The sequence below is a fragment of the Bubalus kerabau genome, chromosome 8, assembly GCF_029407905.1.
Source record: "Bubalus kerabau isolate K-KA32 ecotype Philippines breed swamp buffalo chromosome 8, PCC_UOA_SB_1v2, whole genome shotgun sequence".
In the NCBI taxonomy this organism is placed as follows: domain Eukaryota; kingdom Metazoa; phylum Chordata; class Mammalia; order Artiodactyla; family Bovidae; genus Bubalus; species Bubalus kerabau.
Window position 1 is genome coordinate 101961381 of NC_073631.1, and position 20916 is coordinate 101982296.

Sequence of the window (20916 nt, forward strand, 5' to 3'; positions counted from 1 at the left end):
ATATCAAGTCATTTGGCATGGACACAATTTCACGTATAAAGTCAACTGATAAGTCATTGAGCCAGCAACTGGGCACATTCTGATTCAAAATACCATGAAATCATTTTGTCTCCTTTTTTGTTTTTAACTTTGAAAACAATTTTAACATGTTTCTTTATTAATAGCCATATGTATTAAATAGATAACTAATGAGAACCTACTATATAGCACAGGGAAAAAAGGAAGGTACAATCTGTAGGACATAAATGAAGCTAACCTTAAAAATACATCCCAATATACATTGCTATGCTGTGCTCTGCTTAAGTTACTCAGTCATGTCTGACTCTTTGCAACTCCATGGACTGTAGCCCGCCAGGCTCCTGCGCCCATGGGATTCTCCAGGCAAGAATACTGCAGTGGGTTGCCATGCTCTCCTCCAGGGGATTTTCCCAACCTAAGGACCGAACCCAGGTCTCCCACATTGCAGGTGATTCCTTACCATCTGAGCCACTGGGAAGCCCATGAATACTGGAGTGGATAGCCTATCCCTTCTTCAGGGAGTCTTCCCAACCCAGGAATCAAACCAGGGTCTCCTGCATTACAGGCAGATTCTAAACCAGCTAAGCTACCAGGGAAGCCCCAATACACTTAAGTACAGACAAATACTGTTTGATTCCACTTATACAAGAGATCTAGAATAGTCAAGTTCATAGCGTCAGAAAGTACACTGGTAGATGCCAGGGGCCGGGGGTGAGGGGATGGGAAAGGAGAATTGGCAATTCGTGTTTAACGGGGACAGAGTTTCCGTTTAGGAAGGTGAAACACTCAGGAGATGGATAATGGTGAGAGTTACACGACAGTGTGGATATACTTAGTGCCACTGAACTAACTGTACAGTTAAATATGATTAAAATAGTACATTTTATATTATATTTTACCACAACAAAAAACATTAAAAATAAATGAATGTCCTCAAAAATCTAGCTCTGGAAATTGTGTGTCCTAAACAAGAGTCTACCAATGCGATATAATGGTAAATTGTAAGCCAAATAGGAAAAGGAGTACATCAAGGCTGTATATTGTCACCCTGCTTATTTAACTTACATGCAGAGTACATCATGAGAAACACTGGGGTGGAGGAAGCACAAGCTGGAATCAAGATTGCTGGGAGAAATATCAATAACCTCAGATATGCAGATGACACCACCCTTATGGCAGAAAGTGAAAAGGAACTAAAGAGCCTCTTGATGAAAGTGAAAGAAGAAAGTGAAAAAGTTGGCTTAAATCTCAACATTCAGAAAACTAAGATCATGGCATCTGGTCCCATCACTTGATGGCAAATAGATGGGGAAACAGTGGAAACCGTGGCTGACTTTATTTTTCTGGGCTCCAGAATCACTGCAGATGGTGATTGCAACCATGAAATTAAAAGATGCTTACTCCTTGGAAGGAAAGTTATAACCAACCTAGACAGCATAGTCGGAGAAGGCAATGGCACCCCACTCCAGTACTCTTGCCTGGAGAATCCCATGGATGGAGGAGCCTGGTGGGCTGTAGTCCATGGGGTCGCTGGGAGTCAGACACGACTGAGCGACTTCCCTTTCACTTTTCACTTTCATTCATTGGAGAAGGAAACGGCAACCCACTCCAGTGTTCTTGTCTGGAGAATCCCAAGGATGGGGTAGCCTGGTGGGCTTCCATCTCTGGGGTTGCACAGAGTCGGACACAACTGAAGCAACTTAGCAGCAGCAGCAGCAGCAGACAGGATAGTAAAAAGCAGAGACATTACTTTGCCAACAAAGATCTGTCTAGTCAAGGCTATGGTTTTTCCAGTAGTCATGTATGGATGTGAGAGTTGGACTATAAAGAAGGCTGAGGACTGAAGAATTGATGCTTTTGAACTGTGGTGTTGGAGAAGACTCTTGAGAGTCCCCTGGACTACAAGGAGATCCAACCAGTCCATCCTAAAGGACATTAGTCCTGGAAGGGACTGATGTTTAAGCTGAAACTCCAATACTTTGGCCACTTGATATGAAGAGTTGACTCATTTGAAAAGTCCCTGATGCTGGGAAAGACTGAGGGCAGGAGGAGAAGGGGACAACAGAGGATGAGATGGTTGGATGGCATCACCAACACAATGGACATGGGTTTGGGTGGACTCCGGGAGTTGGTGATGGACAGGGAGGCCTGGCGTGCTGCAGTTCATGGGGTCACAAAGAGTCAGACACGACTGAGCGACCTAACTGAACTGAACTGAAGCCGTATGAAGTAAGAAGAGACAGTGGAGATGATCTGGTTGTTCCAGGTCACTCCTCCAATGAGGAATCTGAGATGAAGGAAGACTGAGTGTGACCTGGCCAAGACAGATGGCAGATCTAGGTGGTGTCAGAACTAAAAGCCAGCAGCCTCCACCATGAAGCTTATTGGGTAGGTGGGAAGAGACAGTAACATCTCAAATTGTTCAAGTGTAATGGGAAATTAAGGGCTTCAAATGAGATTCCATTTTTAGGAGAGGGAAGAGTTTTGTTTCTGGCATAAAGTGTCCCATATGGAGCTTTTATGTGACTTGCTTGTCTTGGAAAAGGAAGGCCCCAAGTACTAGCCAAGACCTCATGGCTGAACCAGAGATGTAGAAAGGCAAATTAAGACTTTCTGTTTGATTAGCTTGGGAAGCCATCATTAAGGACTCATTCTCCCTGCTGTGGTTAAAGTTGTCTATTGAGAAATAAGCCAAAGGAATATGAAGCCAAGAATCTGAAGACTGAAGCCAAACCACTGGGAAGGGCTTTTGACTGCAAGCTACAATGTGATTGAATTAGAAAGGAACATTTGAATCTTGTCATGCTGTCAGCTCGAATTCAACAAGTCTAAAATTGAACTCATCTTTCCTCACAAAGCAGCTCCTCCACTGCACTTTCCTATTAACAACAAAATACTACACTGTAGCTCGCCTTACCACAACACACCCATGATTTCTTTTGATTATCACCCACTTCCAGACAAGGCAGTGTAACGCAGGTTAATCAAAGAGCTGCGAGCTAGGGAGAGACCAGTTGTAGAAACCAGGTTTTCTGAATATTAATCTAGTTATCCTTTAACTGTATCACACTACCCTTCCCTCCATATTTGTGGAAATAAACCAGTCAGCTTTATAGAATTACTAAGTGACAGTTTATTTATATTGGCATTTGAATTTTGCACACCAGCACATTTTAGCAAGTATGAAGTCAGAGTTTCTTAAGTAGCAAAGAGCAAACCAACCAACCTTCAGAACTGTTCATCTTATTTTGTAAGATACCTAGGTCCAAAAACATTCATAGCATTTGTATTATTGAAGTCAAAAGATAAAGTACTGGATCTAAAAATACCTAGTTTGTAAATCCAGCAGGAGCAAACTTCATCTGCCCTGTTAGGTTTGTTTTGTTGGTATAAATTGTATGATTTCATTTGTAAATTATTTTAGCTTAGTCATGATTGATAGACATGTCATGTTTACATATCTGCATTTCTATTTGTAGATATGTAAGTAACACTGTTTAAAAAAAAAAACACGTGAACTCCAGTGTAAAAAGCAGTCTGGTGCACAACGCAGCTGCATCCCAACCCATGGAACCATCAGGTCACCCAGCACTGCCGTGCCTTCCCAGTGCTCTGTATCTCAGCCATAGCCCTCCCTCCAGAACAACCAGGCTAACCATGTAGGCCCTCTCCTTTTGAGTCTGGGCATCTGCAGCACTCCAGCTCCAACTCATCACTTGGGAGTAAATATTAGAGGAAACATATCTAACTAGTGATTCCGATTGTATAACTTCCCTAAATAGCTCTTTGCTTCAGATTAAACCAGGAAGCTATATATCACATATGCCTGTGAAACCCTCTCCACCTCTTCTACTTGCTGTTGTTGCTCCTGTTGTTCAGTCTCTAAGTTGTGTCGGACTCTTTGTGATCCCATGGAGTGCAGCACACCTTAGCCCACAGGTTGTATCTAAATACAAACCTGTAGGCTCCCGTGAGGTGCCCAGTGTGAGGGTGGTGGAACCCTAAGGCAGTTTTAGAACAAAGGAGAGGGCCATCGAGGGCACTGCCAGTGGCTCAGTGATAGAGAATCCACCTGCAATGCAGGAGACATAAGAGATGCAGGTTGGATCCCTGGGTCAGGAAGGTCCCCTGCAGGAGGAGATGGCAACCCAATCCAGTATTCTGGCCTGGAGCACCCCATGGACAAAGGAGCCTTGCAGGTTGCAGTCCATGGGGTCACAAAGAGTCGGTCACGATGAGCACACACACATATCCATAGAGGGCACTGCCCTGAGTGTGAAGCCTCTTCTCAGTTGTCAATGACACCTTCTTGCTTCCATGAAAAGGAACTACAAGGGAAAAAATAAATCCAAGCAAAGAGGATATCCTGCTCTGGTTTGTAGTTAGCTATTTGGCTTGTTAATGCCAGATTCCCAGCTTGGTAACATAACTTGATTCTTTTCTGACCTTTGTGAAAATGTATCCACAAATAATTCATACAACATGCTGAATCTTTTCGACGAGTGTTTTGATTACTTTCAGTTCAATTCTTTGGATTTCTGCTTCTAAATCTTTACTAATCATCAGCTTAGTAAAGAAATCTAAATAAGCTAACCCACAGTCTTCAAAGGCAGTTGCTGTTGTATAAATTTTTTCAGTCTAAGCTGTTATTTGATCATTGTCAATTATCCTCTGTTGCTGTTGGACTAATGCTTTTCAGATACTTAAAAGTTTAAAAACTCGTCAGATCAGGTCTCTAAATGTTAAGAAACAGAACCGTCCTCTTAGAACTCTGTGGTTCAGTAAGTAGTCACGTTCAGGGTCGATCCTGCCAAGAAGCTGGTAATGATGGTTGGCATTTGGCTCAAGAGGTGGTGTTTTCAATGTTGCAGAATTGCCTACCAGCGGAATGACGATGACGAGGAAGAGGCTGCCCGGGAGCGGCGCCGCCGTGCCCGACAGGAAAGGCTGCGGCAGAAGCAAGAGGAAGAAGCCTTGGGGCAGGTGACCGACCAGGTGGAGGTCAATACCCAGAACAGGTACTGTCCTCTTTGGAAGGGCACATTTCTCAATCGCTTCTTAGCCAGTCTGATGAAAGAAATGTGTTGGGCGAAGCACTCCCTTCTCAGCCCAATTCAATCTCTTTCACTCTTTCTAGCTTGTTTAATTCTTGAGCGGCCATTATTGGCAACTCACCAGCCTGGACAGTTGATCTGATTTAGACATCAGGACACCAATACTCCTTTCTTCTCACCCCCTATCCCGTCCCCTAAACACACCCTAATTGAAGGATATTTTCTTTGTAATCTAGTAAATTTTTTATTTACTAAAAATCATGGGTCATATTCTTAAATAAGGAAAACTATTTACGTTCATTCTTTAAGGTATTGTTATCTGTTCTGAACTAAAGATATATTAGTTTAATAGTCCTCTGCACCTACCAGTAGTAGAGATAATACTTCAATTCTAAAAGTAGGCATGAATTGCAGATGTCTTATTCTTCCTAATATACACCCTAACCCAGTATTCTCTGTTCTCGGTAATATTCTGCAAGGTGCAGAATCCTGTTTGATTTAATGTAGTTATTCAAAGAAGCTTATGAGTTTAGTACTGCATTTTTCCCTATACCAGTCCTGGTGGAAATCAGGAAAGTCAAGATCTCTTAGTAGTAAGTTCAATTTCTTATAACAAGTGTGTGTTAGTTGCTCAGTTGTGTCCGACTCTTTGCAACCCCATGGACTGTGCCCGCTAGGCTCCTCTATTCATGGCATTCTCCAGGCAAGAGTACTGGAGTGGGTTGCCATTCCCTTCTCCAGGGGATCTTCCTGACCCAGGGTCTCCTGCATTGCAGGCAGATTCTTTACCATCTGACCCATCAGGGAAGCCCTCACTTCTTCTAAAGGGACTTTTAAAAGTTCACACATACAAGGTCACACAGTGCATCATGCTAATAGTTAGTATATGTCATGTATGTGCTCCAAGGTACAGAAAAGATGAGGATGTTTGAGGGGGAATGGAGCAAAAGATAATTTTATTTTAAAATTATGGAACGGTTACATATAATGAAATCATCATATAAGATCTTTTGTCTGGTTTTGGTTTTAGATTCTCTTATTTTGTGCACATTGGGAGGAAACTGTATTTGATAATCCCCTTCATTCAATCTATATAGAAAATTCTGAAGGGAAAGAGTTCTGACCTCTTTAACGTGAATTTCAGTGGGTGCACAGAAGGTTTCTGAAGGCAGTTGTGAAAATGCTGGCAGGATGACTCAATCAGGAAGCTTCTTGGTTAGGTGGACAAACAGACCTCATTCCTCAGTAAGTACCTCCTAATTAGGGAGGGTGTATAGCCAAGAGGTTGAGGTTTGTTCTTTGGGGTTCACCACCTGGCTTTGAATCCCAACCTGACCCTCCCTTCACTAACTCTATTTTTTCAGTTAAATGGAAATAAAAATTATACTTTTGTTTAAGGCATGTCATTAAATTTAAATGAGATGATAACACATGTAAAATGCACATAATAATCTTGGCCATTATTAGGAAGATGGTAGCAGAATCTTATAAATCAGAGCAGTATGGTCATCACTTCTTTTTCCATTTTTGAGCTGAGGGAGATGGGAAAAAAAGAGTTTAAATACAACATTTTACATTTTAAGGCCTTCCATGAATCTGGCTATTAGGGAATAATCAACAATGCCATAAAAAGTTACTAGTGCCTGTAGTTTTCTTGCTTTTAAAATCTTGCTCCTACTTGTATTTCTCTTCTTTCACAATTACTATTACTAGTTATTTCATGCTATTGATTGAGTACAAAATTCTTTTTTTTTTTTTTAGTAGCTCATATTCATGTAATTTACCTCTGACATGAAGAATAAGTATTCTTCTTGGGGCTAAGCAACTGTAATTGGTACTCAGCTTCTACTGATAATAGCTATCCTGATTTATAAATAGCAAATAGCAAAAAAAGATTCAGTAGAGTCTGTTATTTCTTAAGAGTTCTTTAAGCCAACTAGCATTTTGGAATTTGGGGTACCTCTTAAAAATTATTTAAATTCAGTTGATCCAAATGCCTCACATACATAGATTTTCCCCCTTAAATTCTAAACTATTTGCATTTTCAGAGAAGTTTAACTCTTATGTGTCTAATTCATCAACATGATGCCTTACAGCAACAGCAAAGGCTGAGAAAGTTTGAAATCTAGCCTCTACTCTGCCATTTCTTATTGTTAAAGGTGAAGTGTGTTTTTCCAAATTAAGTGAACTTGAACTTCAAAAGGGCCAAGGTTGGTATGAACCATGAAATTTGATGGAGTTTCAAAACACTGCAAGACATACTTTTCCAACTCTGGTCACAGTCCTAGGATCACATGACTAGCTGTTTCCTGCAGTGAAGACCGACACACCTGGCTTGGGCAGTGTCCAGCCAGCATCCCACAGTAGTGAGCATGGTGATGGACATGCTGCCGTTTGGATTTTAGAGAGTTTCTCTTCTTATTTTATAAACATCAAATCTAACTGTTCTTTGTCTACTCTAGAAAAGAAGGGCAAGAGACCCTTTCCTCATGGAAATCTTGACAAAGAATATAGATGGTATATTATGTATATATTAGTTAGGGCAGCATCAGCTGCTTTAACAATGAATTCCCAAACTGGGTATTTCTGATTGGTAGAACTTGCCCCCTATCTTCTGTCCTCTTGTGAGTCTATCAACCTCAGGGGCTTTGGAGTCCTCTGATCTAGCCAGCAGACAGAGATTGAAAAGGAAGAGAATGTACCTCTGCTTCTTATTTGTCCTGGCCTGGACATCACACTTCTACTCATACTTCATTGGAATTATTGGTCATGTGGCCCCACCCAGGTGCAGGGAAGAAGGGAGGATTAGGCAATGACTTGGTGGGCAATGACATCCCCGTGACTAAGGAAGGAGGAGCATGAATTGCGGTGGACAGTTGGATGTCCCCACCGTGGGGGTTATTAGCCTGAATATAGCATCTGTGCACTATTATTAATACATACAGTCCCTTCCTCTCAAAGTACTTTGTGTTCCAGAAATCCAGATCAGGAATTCCAGATGACTTTGCAACATGTGGGAACACTATATGATATGAGAGGAATTTGTTTCTTCAGTTTGGTTCTTGTCTTAATTTGAGTTCTCCAAGAATCAGATTCTGAAGCAAAGATTTAAGTGCAGTTTATTTTTAAAGTGATCCTAGGAAAAGCTGGTAGCAGTGTGGGAAAGTGAGGCAGAGAAGGCAACGCAACCAAATAAAGGTTTTCTTTCTGAGCAAATTACCACTGTGAGTATCTGGAGCTCAACTCCACTGGGAGCTCTAAGATCTAGTGTGGTGCAGGTACCTTGGAGCTATCTGATTCCAAAGGTGAAGGGAGCTGAGGTATTTATTCACTAATGCTCATCAATTTTTGCTAGAGGCACAGTGCCCAGGGGGCATTAATGCTCAGCTCTTCTGTTTACAGAATAGACTCACCATGGCCAGAGAAAGACCATGGACAAAGGTTTGCATATGCTGTCATTGAAAGCCAGGCAGGAATGTACTAATATGGGGTTATAAATGGGGAGTGTGTGTATATATATTTCTCTATGTATCTGCTGTAGTTCCCATGTGGCACAGTACATGAATCCAGCTGACCAATTAATCAGCAAGCTGTCCTTGGTGTCATTTCTGTTGTCCAGTGTGCCTGACGAGGAGGTCAAGACAACCACCACCAACACTCAGGCGGAGGGTGATGATGAGGCTGCTCTCCTGGAGCGACTGGCTCGGCGGGAGGAAAGACGCCAAAAGCGCCTCCAGGAAGCCCTGGAACGACAGAAGGAGTTTGACCCAACAATAACAGATGCAAGTTTGTCGCTCTCCAGCAGAAGAATGCAAAACAACACAACAGACAATGAAACGGCAGAGAAGGAAGGAAAAAGTGAAAGTCGCCAGGAAAGGCAGGAGCTGGAGGAAACGGAAATAGTCACCGAGTCACACCAGAAGAATGATTGGATGGAAGCGGAAGAGAAAAAGAAAGAAGAGAAAGAAAAGGAGGAAGAAGAAGAAGAGAAGCCAAAGCCAGGGAGCATTGAAGAAAATCAGGTAGAGGTGGTGGTAGAAGAGAAAACAGCAGACACCCAGCAGGAAACAGTAATGCCACTGAAAAATGAGCAGATCAGTGCAGATGAGCCTAAGACCGAGGAGGAGGGGGAAAGGGGCTCAGATGAGATTCTCCAGAATGAAAAGATGGAAGAGGAAGCCAGGGAAAGAGCTGAGGCAGAAAGGGCCAGGTTGGAAGCAGAAGAAAGAGAAAGAATTAAAGCTGAGCAAGACCGAAAAATAGCAGAGGAGAAAGCAAAAAAGGAAGCAGAAGAAAAAGCAGCTGCCCAAGAGAGAGAAAGACAGGAGGCAGAGGAGAGGGAGAGGATCAAGGAGCAGGAGAGAAAGGCAGAAGAGGAGAGGCAGAGGATCAAGGAGCAGGAGAGAAAGGCAGAAGAGGAGAGGCAGAGGATCAAGGAGCAGGAGAGAAAGGCAGAAGAGGAGAGGCAGAGGGCAAAGGCAGAGGAAGAAGAGAGAGCTAAGATAGAAGAGCAAAAACGTAAGAAGCAACTAGAAGAGAAAAAGGGGCAAATGCAAGAGAAAAAGATTAAAGGGGAAAAGGTAGAGGAGAAAACAGCAGGGAAGGGGGTCAATGAAAAGAAAGTACAAGAAGATAAACCTCATACAGCTGTCCCAAAGAAACAGGTACAGTAAACCTTTTGCACCAAGTGTGTGATGCCTGCAACTTGCGAGAAATGTAATGCACATCAAATTTGGGACTGAGGCCACATTCCTAAGGCCCCACATGCTTAATCGTTTGGCAAGCTGTTCATTTTTTTAGGTCATAGCAATATGCAAGCATAGAGCAATCAACTGAGGGCTAAATATTCCACCAACCAAATTTACTGATACAACCAGAGAGAAGTGAATTGCTCTGTGCTTGATTGCTATGAATACCAGAAAAAATGAATTAACCCAAAGATGACAAGTGTGGTGGTGCTGCACTGAAATGATTCTGCGCCTGCATCTAAACTCATTCCTTCTAACAACTTACCTCTCTCCACAGGTCTACATGAGGCAGGAGGACCATAACTCCTCACCTCATCTATTGTGTTTGGCATCTAATAAAAGATGCTAAAAGTTGGGGTGGGAAACTGACATGACGAATCGTGGTCAGAAATATCTTAAGAAGACAAAAATAACCCCCTTGAAATTAACTGGTAATAAAGGAGGGAAAGGAGCCATTTTGGACCTTTTATTAAAAAATTGTCAGAATCCTGACTTGCCGTCATGTAGACCTGAGCCTAATGTAGACTTGCAGAAAGCCATTCATCTGGGGCAGCATCAACTTAAAACTGGTTGGTAGTTACGAGCACACATTCTGCTTCTTTTACCATCTGGGTGATACAGATTTATGTAGCACAGGAAGAGTGGAATGGGGCTGGGGGAGTGTCTGTAATCTAAGAAACATTTTTTTTTCTCTGTCTGCAAGGCTACATTAAAAGCACTATACCTAACCAGAAAAGAAAAGAGATGCTTGTGTATTCAGCTTTCCAAAGAGAACTCTCTGTCGCTAAGTCTGCATTGCACTCAAGTCATCTTTCACTTCTGCTTCTTACAAGGGGCTCATAAACACAGCTATCATAAGAGATGATCAGGAACTAGATGCACCAAACACTCAGGAGGTTTTCAACACTCACGAGAAGCACCACGTCACGCTGGACCTCAGCGAGCACGATGGCAGGCACACGAGGAAAGATTTGGTGGGAGGAGACTATCCCACATTGCTGTTAGAACCACTGGCACTGGGGAAATGTGAGGATTGGTACAGCCACAGAGAAGCCACTTCACGCCACATGCAGAGTGACCTGAGCACCCTCTCACTCTTGCTTTTAAATAAGTGACCTTACCATTCTTGAAAATAAAAAGGAAGAAGAAAGGGGGGCTAAAGTGCCAGCTAAAAGAGAAAAGTCCCAAGAAGACAAGGCTGCCTTCAAAAAAGAAGAGGTAAATATCACTGAGAAGGAACCTAGTCATAAAGCACAGAGAGCAGTGTTCCATGACGTTTCAGGTCAGATGATCTCTAAACTGTAACCTCTAACCCAGTATTTTTCAAGCCATGGCTCATGATCCATTGAACGGTGAAATCAATTTAAAGCAAAACTAGTTTAAAATGTCAATCTGCATTTTTTTAAAATGAAGTAGAGTAGAAAATATCAGAGGACATCGTGGCCACAAAGTATTGCATTGTGATATAAATTGTCTTTTCTACTATGGGTCACAGTCAGAAAGCTTGAAAAACACTTCTCTGATCAACCTTTCCTGCTTTCTACTGTCCTCAAAAAAAGCTATTTTTTTTTTCTTTGAGCCATCCTACTTTCATTTCAATCATGAAATATTTCCAACTGGCTTTGATTAATGATTTAACTTTTCCAAGGGAAAACACTCCCACACCTCTCAGTAGAAAATCTGATGAACTGAAGATGATATTTGGTTTTCAAAAGAAAAGCTTGGCACAGTGTTCTGCATTGCATTTCTGAGGCACACACAGGAGCTGGTGCCAGGGTGTTTGACTGTAGGTAAGTAGTAAACAAGTCAGTGGACCAGAGGCTGCTGCAGAGAGCATGTCATTATGTCCCGACATAATCAAAATGCCACATCAGAAAGCCTGACCTCAGGACTTCCGTGGCCATCCAGTGGTTAAGACTCTTCGCTCTCAATGCAGGGAGCACTGGTTTGATCCCTAGTTGGGGAAGTAAGATCCTGCATGCCACATAGCACAGCTTAAAAAAGAAAGGAGAAAGAAAGAAAGCCTGATCTTGTTTTAACCATCATGCTTATGTTAGCTCCAATCAATCCTAAAAATGATGATAGTATTTAATAAGCTCAAAGTACTTGATCATGGTAAAACTAAATTATCAAACATAAGATTTGAAGTACTCTGCCTGTGGGACTGAATTGTAGTTATTGAGCTCCAACTCAGATGGACTCTTGCTACATTTTTCTGCCCATTATAGCACAGAATAAGACACAGACAAATCTATATTTAGCAAATACATGAGATTTAATAGGAGAATGATTATTTTCTTAAACCTTTTTTTCCTAAGATTCATGTAAAAAGAACTCTAGTTCATGTTATATTTATTTTGTTTTTGGTATGTGTTCCTCCCATTTTCTAGTCGAACTTGTGGTGGCTTGGGAGTAAAAACCAAATGTGAACACTGCCCAGTTAAAAGCAGGAGAAAGCATGAATGCTAAAAACTAGAAAACTAAATTTGGCTCTGATGAGGCTGCTGAGAAATTTGTTGAACATGTTGGGAAACAACTGTTCTCATTCTGTAACAGAAAAACAACTACAAATTCATTTCCAAAAAAATGAACATGACTCTGGGACTAAACTCAGAACTATCCCACATATATTATTTATTTCGCTTCCCACATATATATTTATATATCCCACATATATTATTATTTAGCTTCATCTCTAAAGCTAGCATTTTGTGGGGGGGAATATCTTGAACTTATTTTTTAATTGGAGTATAATTGCTTTACAGCACTGTATTGGTCTCTGCTGTGCAACGGCATGAAATCAGCTATGTATATACACATACCCACTCCCTCTCGAGTCTCCCCCCAACCACCCATCCCACCCATGCAGGTCATCAGAGAGCTGAGCTCCCTCTGCTATACAGAAACTTCTTGGGGGGAATATCTTTAAGTACAGGAGGAAGAGGGCATGAAATCATAGCTTGGTGATTACGTTTCTGTGGAGCAGGAGAGGCGGAATGACTCTATGAATGCTCCATTTCATTCAGTTCAGTCAGATGTGGATTGTTTTTAATGACCAAGGCATTCTGTGTCCACGTTTTGTGTCTGTGAACGAGAAGGAGCTCACCAGCAGCCATCCTATCATCCTTTAGCCTCTTTTCAGATAAGGCCCCCAGTTCAACGGTGGCTGTGGTTCGATGATTTCAGTCCTGCCCCTTTCTCAATCTGCCCTCCAGCACATTCCAGTGTCCCAAAACTTGGCCTCTTTTTGTCACAAGAACAGATTAGTTCCTTAACCCAAGCTTTGGGGAGAAAAAACAAAAACTGCCATTCCTGTTTTAACATTGCATACATAAATTACTAGTTGAATAACTAGGTTTTCCCCCTCTCCACCTGTTTGTGTAGCTACTCCACTTAGATAACTTTAAATCATAGTTTACGTGATGTGGCCATTTTAAATGCCCTCCTTCTACCCCCATCCCGCTTTTTGTTCTCTACTCTCAACAAAAGTCTTTCCTTTCATGGAGTTGGCACGAAAAGGAAACGCAAACATCAGGTGAGCTACATTTCCAGAAGTCACTCCAGTACCTTACACAAAACCTTCTTTCTCCCACTGCAGTTTAACTGTTTGCGGCAGTGAATCACAAATGACCAGTAACCCTGAAACGTAATTTAACTTTTTCTTTTCCCCAACTATAAAATGCCTTCTTTTAATTTTTTAAAAATTTTTGTTGAAGTACAGTGTTGTGTTTATGCTGTACAGCAAGTGATTCAGTTATACATATATTGCATGCGTGCATGAGTTCATGCTCAGTTGTGTCCGACTCTCTGCGCCCCCATCGACTGTAGCACACCATGCTCCTCTGCCCATGGGATTTGCCAGGCAAGAATACTGGAATGGGTTGCCATTTCCTACTCCAGGGTAATCTTGCCAACCCAAGCATCGAACCCACATCTCTTGTGTCTCATGCATTGGCAGGCGGATTCTTTACCCACTAAGCCACCTGGGAAGCCCTTTATACATATACATATATTCTTTTTTTATCTACATTCTTTTCCATTATGGTTTATCATAGGATATTGAATATAAAATGCCTCCCTGTAAAATGCCTCCTTTTAGTTCTTCACCCCAGAGCTTGTTTTTTGTTTTGGCCTCTAATAGGAAAACAGTTTCCAGCAGAGCTGTTCATATAATAATGAAACTAATATTCATATCACATAGGCCAGAGCCTCTCACTGAACATCAGGGTACATGCTGGTCACCTGGGATCTTATGAAACACAGACTCTGACTCTGTGGGTCTGGGTAGAGAGCCTCAGCTCCCCCAGGGAAGTCCATGTTGTCCATGGACAGGGCCATTCATATGATAGACATTGGGCCTGGAACAGGAATTGAGGCTTCTGAATCTAACAAAAGTATGTTCAACTTAGTCTGAAAAAGTGTAACTTGCACCGGTTCTTATCATTCTTCTGGAATCAAATGATACAAAGCAGTACAACAGAGAAACTGGTGTCTCAGTCCTTTTAGACTTGTTCACAACTTTTTGAATGTCTCTCTGGCACAAGAGTATGTCACTGGAATTCCTACCCCTACACACATACACCCATGTGTTACCCCACTGATCACTTTTTTTTTTTTTTTTTTTTGGCTGTGCTATACCCAGTTGTGTCCAACTCTTTGTGACCCTGTGGATTGTAGCCCAGGCTTCCCAGGTGGACTAGTGGTAAACAACGTGCCTGTCAATGCAGGAAATGCAAGAGACATGGGTTCAATCCCTGGGTCGGGAAGATCCCTTGGAGTAGGGCATGGCAATCCACTCCAGTATTCTTGCCTGGGATAACCCCATGGACAGAGGAGCTTGGCGGGCTACTGCAACAGGGTCAGACGTGACTGGAGCAACTTAACATGCACAGACTAGCCTACCAGGATCCTCTATCCATGGGATTTCCCAGGTGAGAATGCTGGAGCAGATTGCCATTTCCTACTCAGAATACATGGCCCTGTATTAATCCATCAGCACAGATTCTCTTCTTGTTAACATTTTGATCTAGAGGCTCTAATACTTTTCCCAGTGGGCTCAGAATATCCCATTAGCTTAGGCTGAATCTGCTATAGAAGCCAACCCACTGTGCTCCTTAAAGTGTTACGGAATTTATTTATTCATTTCCCAGAAAGAAAAAATAATTTGCAGTCAGCATTAAATTATCATTATTTGTTTGGGAATTTTTTTAAGTCTTCCAAAGAGAATATAAGCATACCGTCTACCACAACTTTGCCAATACAGGAAGAACTTGTATAGTTAGACTTGTTCACAACTTTTTGAGTCTCTCTCAAAAGTTAGAGAGACCATACAAGTTAGACATGTATGGTTTTATAAATCTATTTTACACACATTTTTGGTCAGTAAATTAGATAATGCATTTGGGGAGACTGGAAATATCTCTGACTCCAAAATAGGAGAAATGAGTTTCTCTGTATAGTGCTCCACAAACTGTAAGGTGTGACTCACAGTTTCTTTCATGGGTTCACTGCAAGGGGACCCCCCTCACCCTTAAATGTGTATCCCCAGATACTTCTTAACCAGGATATAAACTCCCATCCATAGTTTCTGGGGCTATTCCCAACAATGGTAGGTCAGAATGAAAAGAGACCTTGCTTGCTCCTGCCTGCCCAATAAATACTGATTTACCACCAGGCAAGGACAGTCGAATTAAAGCTGTGGGACAGACCAGGAGCTTCCTTCTCTTCTCTGAGCCTCTCAGCACAAATCTGGAGCCAAGAGGGAAGGCACAGGATGAAGGATTAGGAAGGGATCATCTACCCCAACCCTCTCTTTTCATGCACACGGAACCAGCATTCCAGAGATGTTAGGTGACTTAAAGTAACAGTTAGATTGTTGACAACACTAAAACTAAAACTCAGATTTCCTGACTTTCAGACAAAGCACTCAGAAAGAATAGCAAAATAACAGCCTTCCTCTCCAGCAAGTCCAAGGGATGTCCTAGATATATGCCACTTGGAGAAAAATTACAAGTCTTAACTAGCTAGGGCACCGTGGTAGTGAATAGTCCGTCGACAGTAATTTAATCAAATAATACTCAGCAAAAGCAATCAGGCAAAGGACTACTGAAGACTCATCAGTAAAGAACAAAAAAAAATCCTTAGTAAAACATGCACTTTGGTGGGGGTTAGGTATCGGAAGCATAACAACTGCAAAGAGGTGAGTGATCAGGTAAGGGGTGGGACCATTCTTGGCAGCCCCTGGAGCCCTGAGTTCTTACACCCAAACCCTTCCCCTTTGGTCTCTTTAGAATGTTAGTGCTTTGTCACTGTTTGTCTTCAAATGAGCAATAATGAACCTCACCTGTTCTCACACTCATTTTTTAAGAATAGGTGAGATGATAAAGGTAATTTGAACTCCTTTACCTCCCCCCCAAAAGCTATGCAAATTCAGTATACTTTTAAACAATCTGTCTCACTGTGAGGAACTTGTAACACAAAGCCTACACGTGCACACAAAAAATTAGAGCTAATACCTGCTCTCCATGTACCACCTTCCTCTGTCTCCCACAACAATCGCAAAGCCACTTTCAGAGACTAAATTATCACCTTCAATGGAAGTCAAGGTCAGCCCTGGAATTTTTCCTTTGCGTTCTATCTTTAATGCTTTAGATTACTACAGACATGGCCCCACAGGTCTCTGTGTCATCCCTCTAAAGTTAGGGTTATTATGTCTTCTATCCTGAAGATCCTAGTTATTCATTTGATTAAAATACTAGGGTGGTCTTCCTCTGACATCTGCCAAGACTGACTTGACAGATCTGGCTAACTCAGTAGGTTTCTTATTTCCTCCTCAACACATTCAAGTCCTTCTCAAAGAAGCACCCGTCATCCAAGAAGAAACCTGTCCAAGTAACTTGGCCATTCTCCCATCAAGGCCACACTAATAATTGCTCTTCCCGGTGGGAACTGAAAACAACGCCTCTCATGTGGAGTTTCCATAACATAATGGTTTCCAAATGGTAACACCTCCGTCACTTTTGAAAATAAAACCTCAGTGAAATAAGGGATGATCCTGACCTCCTAAAATTGTGGTCAGGGTCTTTGCTCAGAAGCTGGAGGACCATAGCTCATGCTCCAAGAATTTCCTCTGATTCCAGGTCTACCACATCATTCTCCAGTGGTTTGTTTTACTTCTCAGTTTTCTGGCTTCCTAACAATGTTGGGTTTTATTTGGTGATACCAACCGAAACCTAATAAGATTTTTATCGTTATGTTTCTTCCTGATATGTACCATTGGTTAGCTCAAAGATGAGAAGACTAAAAAGGACAAAGAAAGCAAAGACGTTAAGAGCTTCTTGGATGCAAAGAAGGGATTTACAGAAGTAAAGTCTCAGAATGGAGAATTCATGACCCACAAACTTAAACACACTGAGAATACTTTCAGGTAAGAAGTTAACAGTGACTGTGCTCATGTGTGAAAAAAAAAAAAAGTCAGTCTCTCTACCCTGTGACTCCAGACAGAAACGTGCTAACAGGCAACATACTTTTGTTGTGAGGTCACTGGCCATTGTCTTAGAGATACTCCGTCAGCAGATCAGGCTATCAATCACTAACAGAACAGCAAGCCCTGCTCAGACAAGGTTTGATCTGCTTTTCCCATTATTTGACAAGGCAGATCAATCCTGCTTGGTATCTATGTTTTTGTTCACTGACCTAATACATTCACATAAGATCAGCTTATTAGAAAACATTATCACCGGAGTTCATGTCATTGATTCATTCTCTGTAGGGTCCAGCAGACTTCATAAAAGAAATTTCTCAATACCATTTTCAAGAATGTATTTTCTAAACATTGTAAATAAATTGTTGCAGAAAAGGAAGATTGCCCTGTGGCCAGATACTTTGGAAACATTCAGTCAGTTCAGTTCAGTTCAGTTCAGTCACTCAGTTGTGTCCGACTCTTTGCGACCCCGTGAATCGCAGCACGCCAGGCCTCCCTGTCCATCACCATCTCCCGGAGTTCACTCAAACTCACGTCCATCGAGTCTGTGATGCCATCCAGCCATCTCATCCTCTGTCGTCCCCTTCTCCTCCTGCCCCCAATCCCTCCCAGCATCAGAGTTAAACTAAATAAGTTACGTCTCTTTACCGCAGGACTTAGAGAGCCTTTGATGTTATTTTGCCTTGGAGAATCTCTAAGAGGGAGGAAGAGGGTGAGCAACTAATGCTCCAGTTTGGAAAACCCTCTTGCAGAGCTTCAGATTCCCCTTTTTCATCCCCTCTCCCATCACATTGAATAGATCTGGGCAATTAAGTTTAGGACAGATAGACAAGTGCGTGCATGCTAAGTTGCTTTAGTCCTGTCCGACTCTTCACAACCCCATGGACTGTAGCCCACCAGGCTCCCCTGTCCATGGAATTGTCCAGGCAAGGATACTGGAGTGGGTTGCCATGCCCTCCTCCAGGGAATCTTCCTGACCCAGGGATCAAGTATATGCAGGCAAATCCTCACTTCTAGGTTGAATATGGAGATTCCCCCTACCCAACCCACCCCAGCTTTGTAGAAGAACTCAAGTTACAGAAGCCTGCCATGGACACCTGGCTACTTGACTCTCTGTACCCCTTTCCTACACACACTCGCTCCAACTGCTGGTGCCAAATTGCAGTCTCTGTTATGTCACTGGCTGCTGTGCCAAACATTCTGGAAAAGAGTGGGGTCCCTGTAATGTGGATTCCCAGAGGGTTGTTCTTTGGCGGCCGCCTTGCCTGTAGACCCTGTTTTTTGGAACACTTCAAATAAGAAAGTTCCAAGCAGGTGTTGTATAGAAGTCAGACTGCTCCTTACACCAAAGCATGGGTAACACTTAGAAGCAAGCAGAACTATGAGAGATAGACATTTCTAGCCGCTTTAAGATGCTAAAGTATTAGGTAAATATAGTTATGCACACAATTTTTCTACACAAAAACTTGAGCAAAAATCTAGTCACAGTTTTACAAAAGAGAGCTGAAAGTACATGGAAGAAAAGATGTGTATTCAAAGCCTAAATAAAGTGTGAAGGAATGAGAAGGGAAGAACCTATAGATGTTACTTGGGATTGGCAAGAATGTAAATGTAAAAATTATGTTTATTAGGAATTCATAGAAAATCTAGAAATCAAGCTGATTCAGGCTGGTAAGCTGAGTGCAGAGCTTGCTGAAGTGCCAGCCCTTTAATGTGTTAGAGCCCTAGAACAGTGTCAAGTTCATGAAAAGTGTTCAAAGAATATTACCTAAAAATATTATTGTTTAATTACTTAGATAAGACCCTGATCCTGGGAAAGATTAAGGGCAAGAGAAGAAGGGGGTGACTGAGGATGAGATGGTTGGATGGCATCATCAATTCAATGGACATGTGTCTGAGCAAACTCCCGGAGATGGTGAAGGATGGGGAACCTGGCGTGCTGCAGTCCATGGGGGTTGCAATTGTCAGACACACCTTAGTGACTGAACAGCAACAACGATTACTTGATAGTTTAAAATATGTGCTGTAGGTACAAGTACAATTTTATTAAGAGAAATAACTTTAAAAATCTGTCAGTAGAAAGAAGTTTGGTTAATAAGTAGCAAGCTTCTCAACCAGTTTTAGTCAAAACTCAAATTGACAATTAACATGCCCATTGTTTGGAAATCCAGAAAACTGGGTAACTCAAAAAGATAAGTCACAAGAGACGGCAACAAACTGAGGACTGAGAACTCATAATTGGGACTCTTGCTTTAATTTTGCTATGTTTTGACAGAAGAAAACGAAACAAACTGCTACCATATTATTAGTTTTTAATTTAGCTGCCAACGTACGTTAGTTGTAGTTTCAATTAGAAATTGATCCCTGTAGAAGCAGAGACACCTCACTTTGCTCCAAATAGTTATACAGTGAGGGGAGCTGGGGAGGAGTGAGAGCCTCTATTTGGATTAGCTTAGTACCTATTAGTCTAACTGAAAACTAGCTGTGTTCATAGTGAAAGGTCTATATTCATCTCGACTTTCACCTAGCAAAGCCACAGAAAGAGAACCTTCTGGAAGAAATTTCCATATTAGTGGTACCCTAATGCTCAGGCCATCCCAGCACATCTGAGCAGATGGAATGCGGTCAAAATTCTTGTTCTTGTTTTGAGCCTAGCTCCTTTTGTTGATTTAATTACTTTTCCCTTCGACAGACCCATTTTCTTATAGCTAGATGTTTTCTCTAAAATATGACATGAAAATCTCAATTCAGGAACAAGTTAAGCACCCATCACCTAAGGAAACCACCAGTAACATTTTCCCCAGATACTCTTTATGTGTATACATTCAAAACAGACATAGATGTATATATGTGTATAATTATAAATCTCTGTTTTAAAGTGATTCTTTCACTGAGCCTAACAGTGTATCTTTTTGCTAGCTTTCTGCACCAGTGAGTATAAGCCTACAGTTAATGTTAGAGTGTTCTACTGGGTGGATGGGTCATGACTGATTTAACAAATCCTTAATGATGGGCATCTGAATGTCCAAAATGAAGATTGAGCGACACCTAGTGGAGTCCAGAAAAGTTTCTATCGGCATGTGTTAGCAGTCCTACCAAACAAAACACCATGAACAGGAAGAACCAACTCTCTGAAGATGGAGAGACTTTAACTGAAAGGAGAGGGTTCCTCTCTGGAGTCACAGGCCTATGGACATTTAAGACTTTGAAAGAGCAATATCAAGTCTTAAGGGGTCCCCTAACCATGGGGTCGCTAAAAGTCGGACACGACTGAGCAACTTGACTTTCACTTTTCACTTTCATGCATTGGAGAAGGAAATGGCAACCCACTCCAGTGTTCTTGTCTGGAGAATCCCAGGGACGGGGGAGCCTGGTGGGCTGCCGTCTGTGGGGTCGCACAGAGTTGGACACGACTGAAGCGACTTAGCAGCAGCAGCAGCAACCTTGACTGAGTTAAAAATAAGAGTTGACCTTTAGCTATCAAGAACCTAAAATGATATTTTTTAACTTTTTAACCTCAACTCCTAGTAAGATATAAATTTTACATAGTATCCCGGTACACATCTACATATGTATTTATAACTGAAACAAGAATGTCAAGAAAAGGTCGTTT

The 20916-nt window shown here is 41.9% G+C and overlaps 1 protein-coding gene across 8 annotated transcripts in view; it reads left to right on the forward strand.

Annotated features, from left to right (window-relative positions):
• CALD1 (caldesmon 1) overlaps positions 1 to 20916 on the forward strand; it is a 204525-nt gene that overhangs the window by 158494 nt on the left and 25115 nt on the right. For 6 of the 8 annotated variants that reach the window (XM_055590974.1, XM_055590976.1, XM_055590978.1 and 3 more), the window contains 4 exons: positions 4890 to 5036; positions 8692 to 9736; positions 10961 to 11038; positions 17104 to 17246. In XM_055590974.1, the coding sequence (XP_055446949.1) occupies positions 4890 to 5036; positions 8692 to 9736; positions 10961 to 11038; positions 17104 to 17246 (1413 nt within the window). The remainder of the gene's footprint in view (positions 1 to 4889; positions 5037 to 8691; positions 9737 to 10960; positions 11039 to 17103; positions 17247 to 20916) is intronic. The other 2 variants (XM_055590980.1, XM_055590981.1) reach the window with 2 other exon arrangements.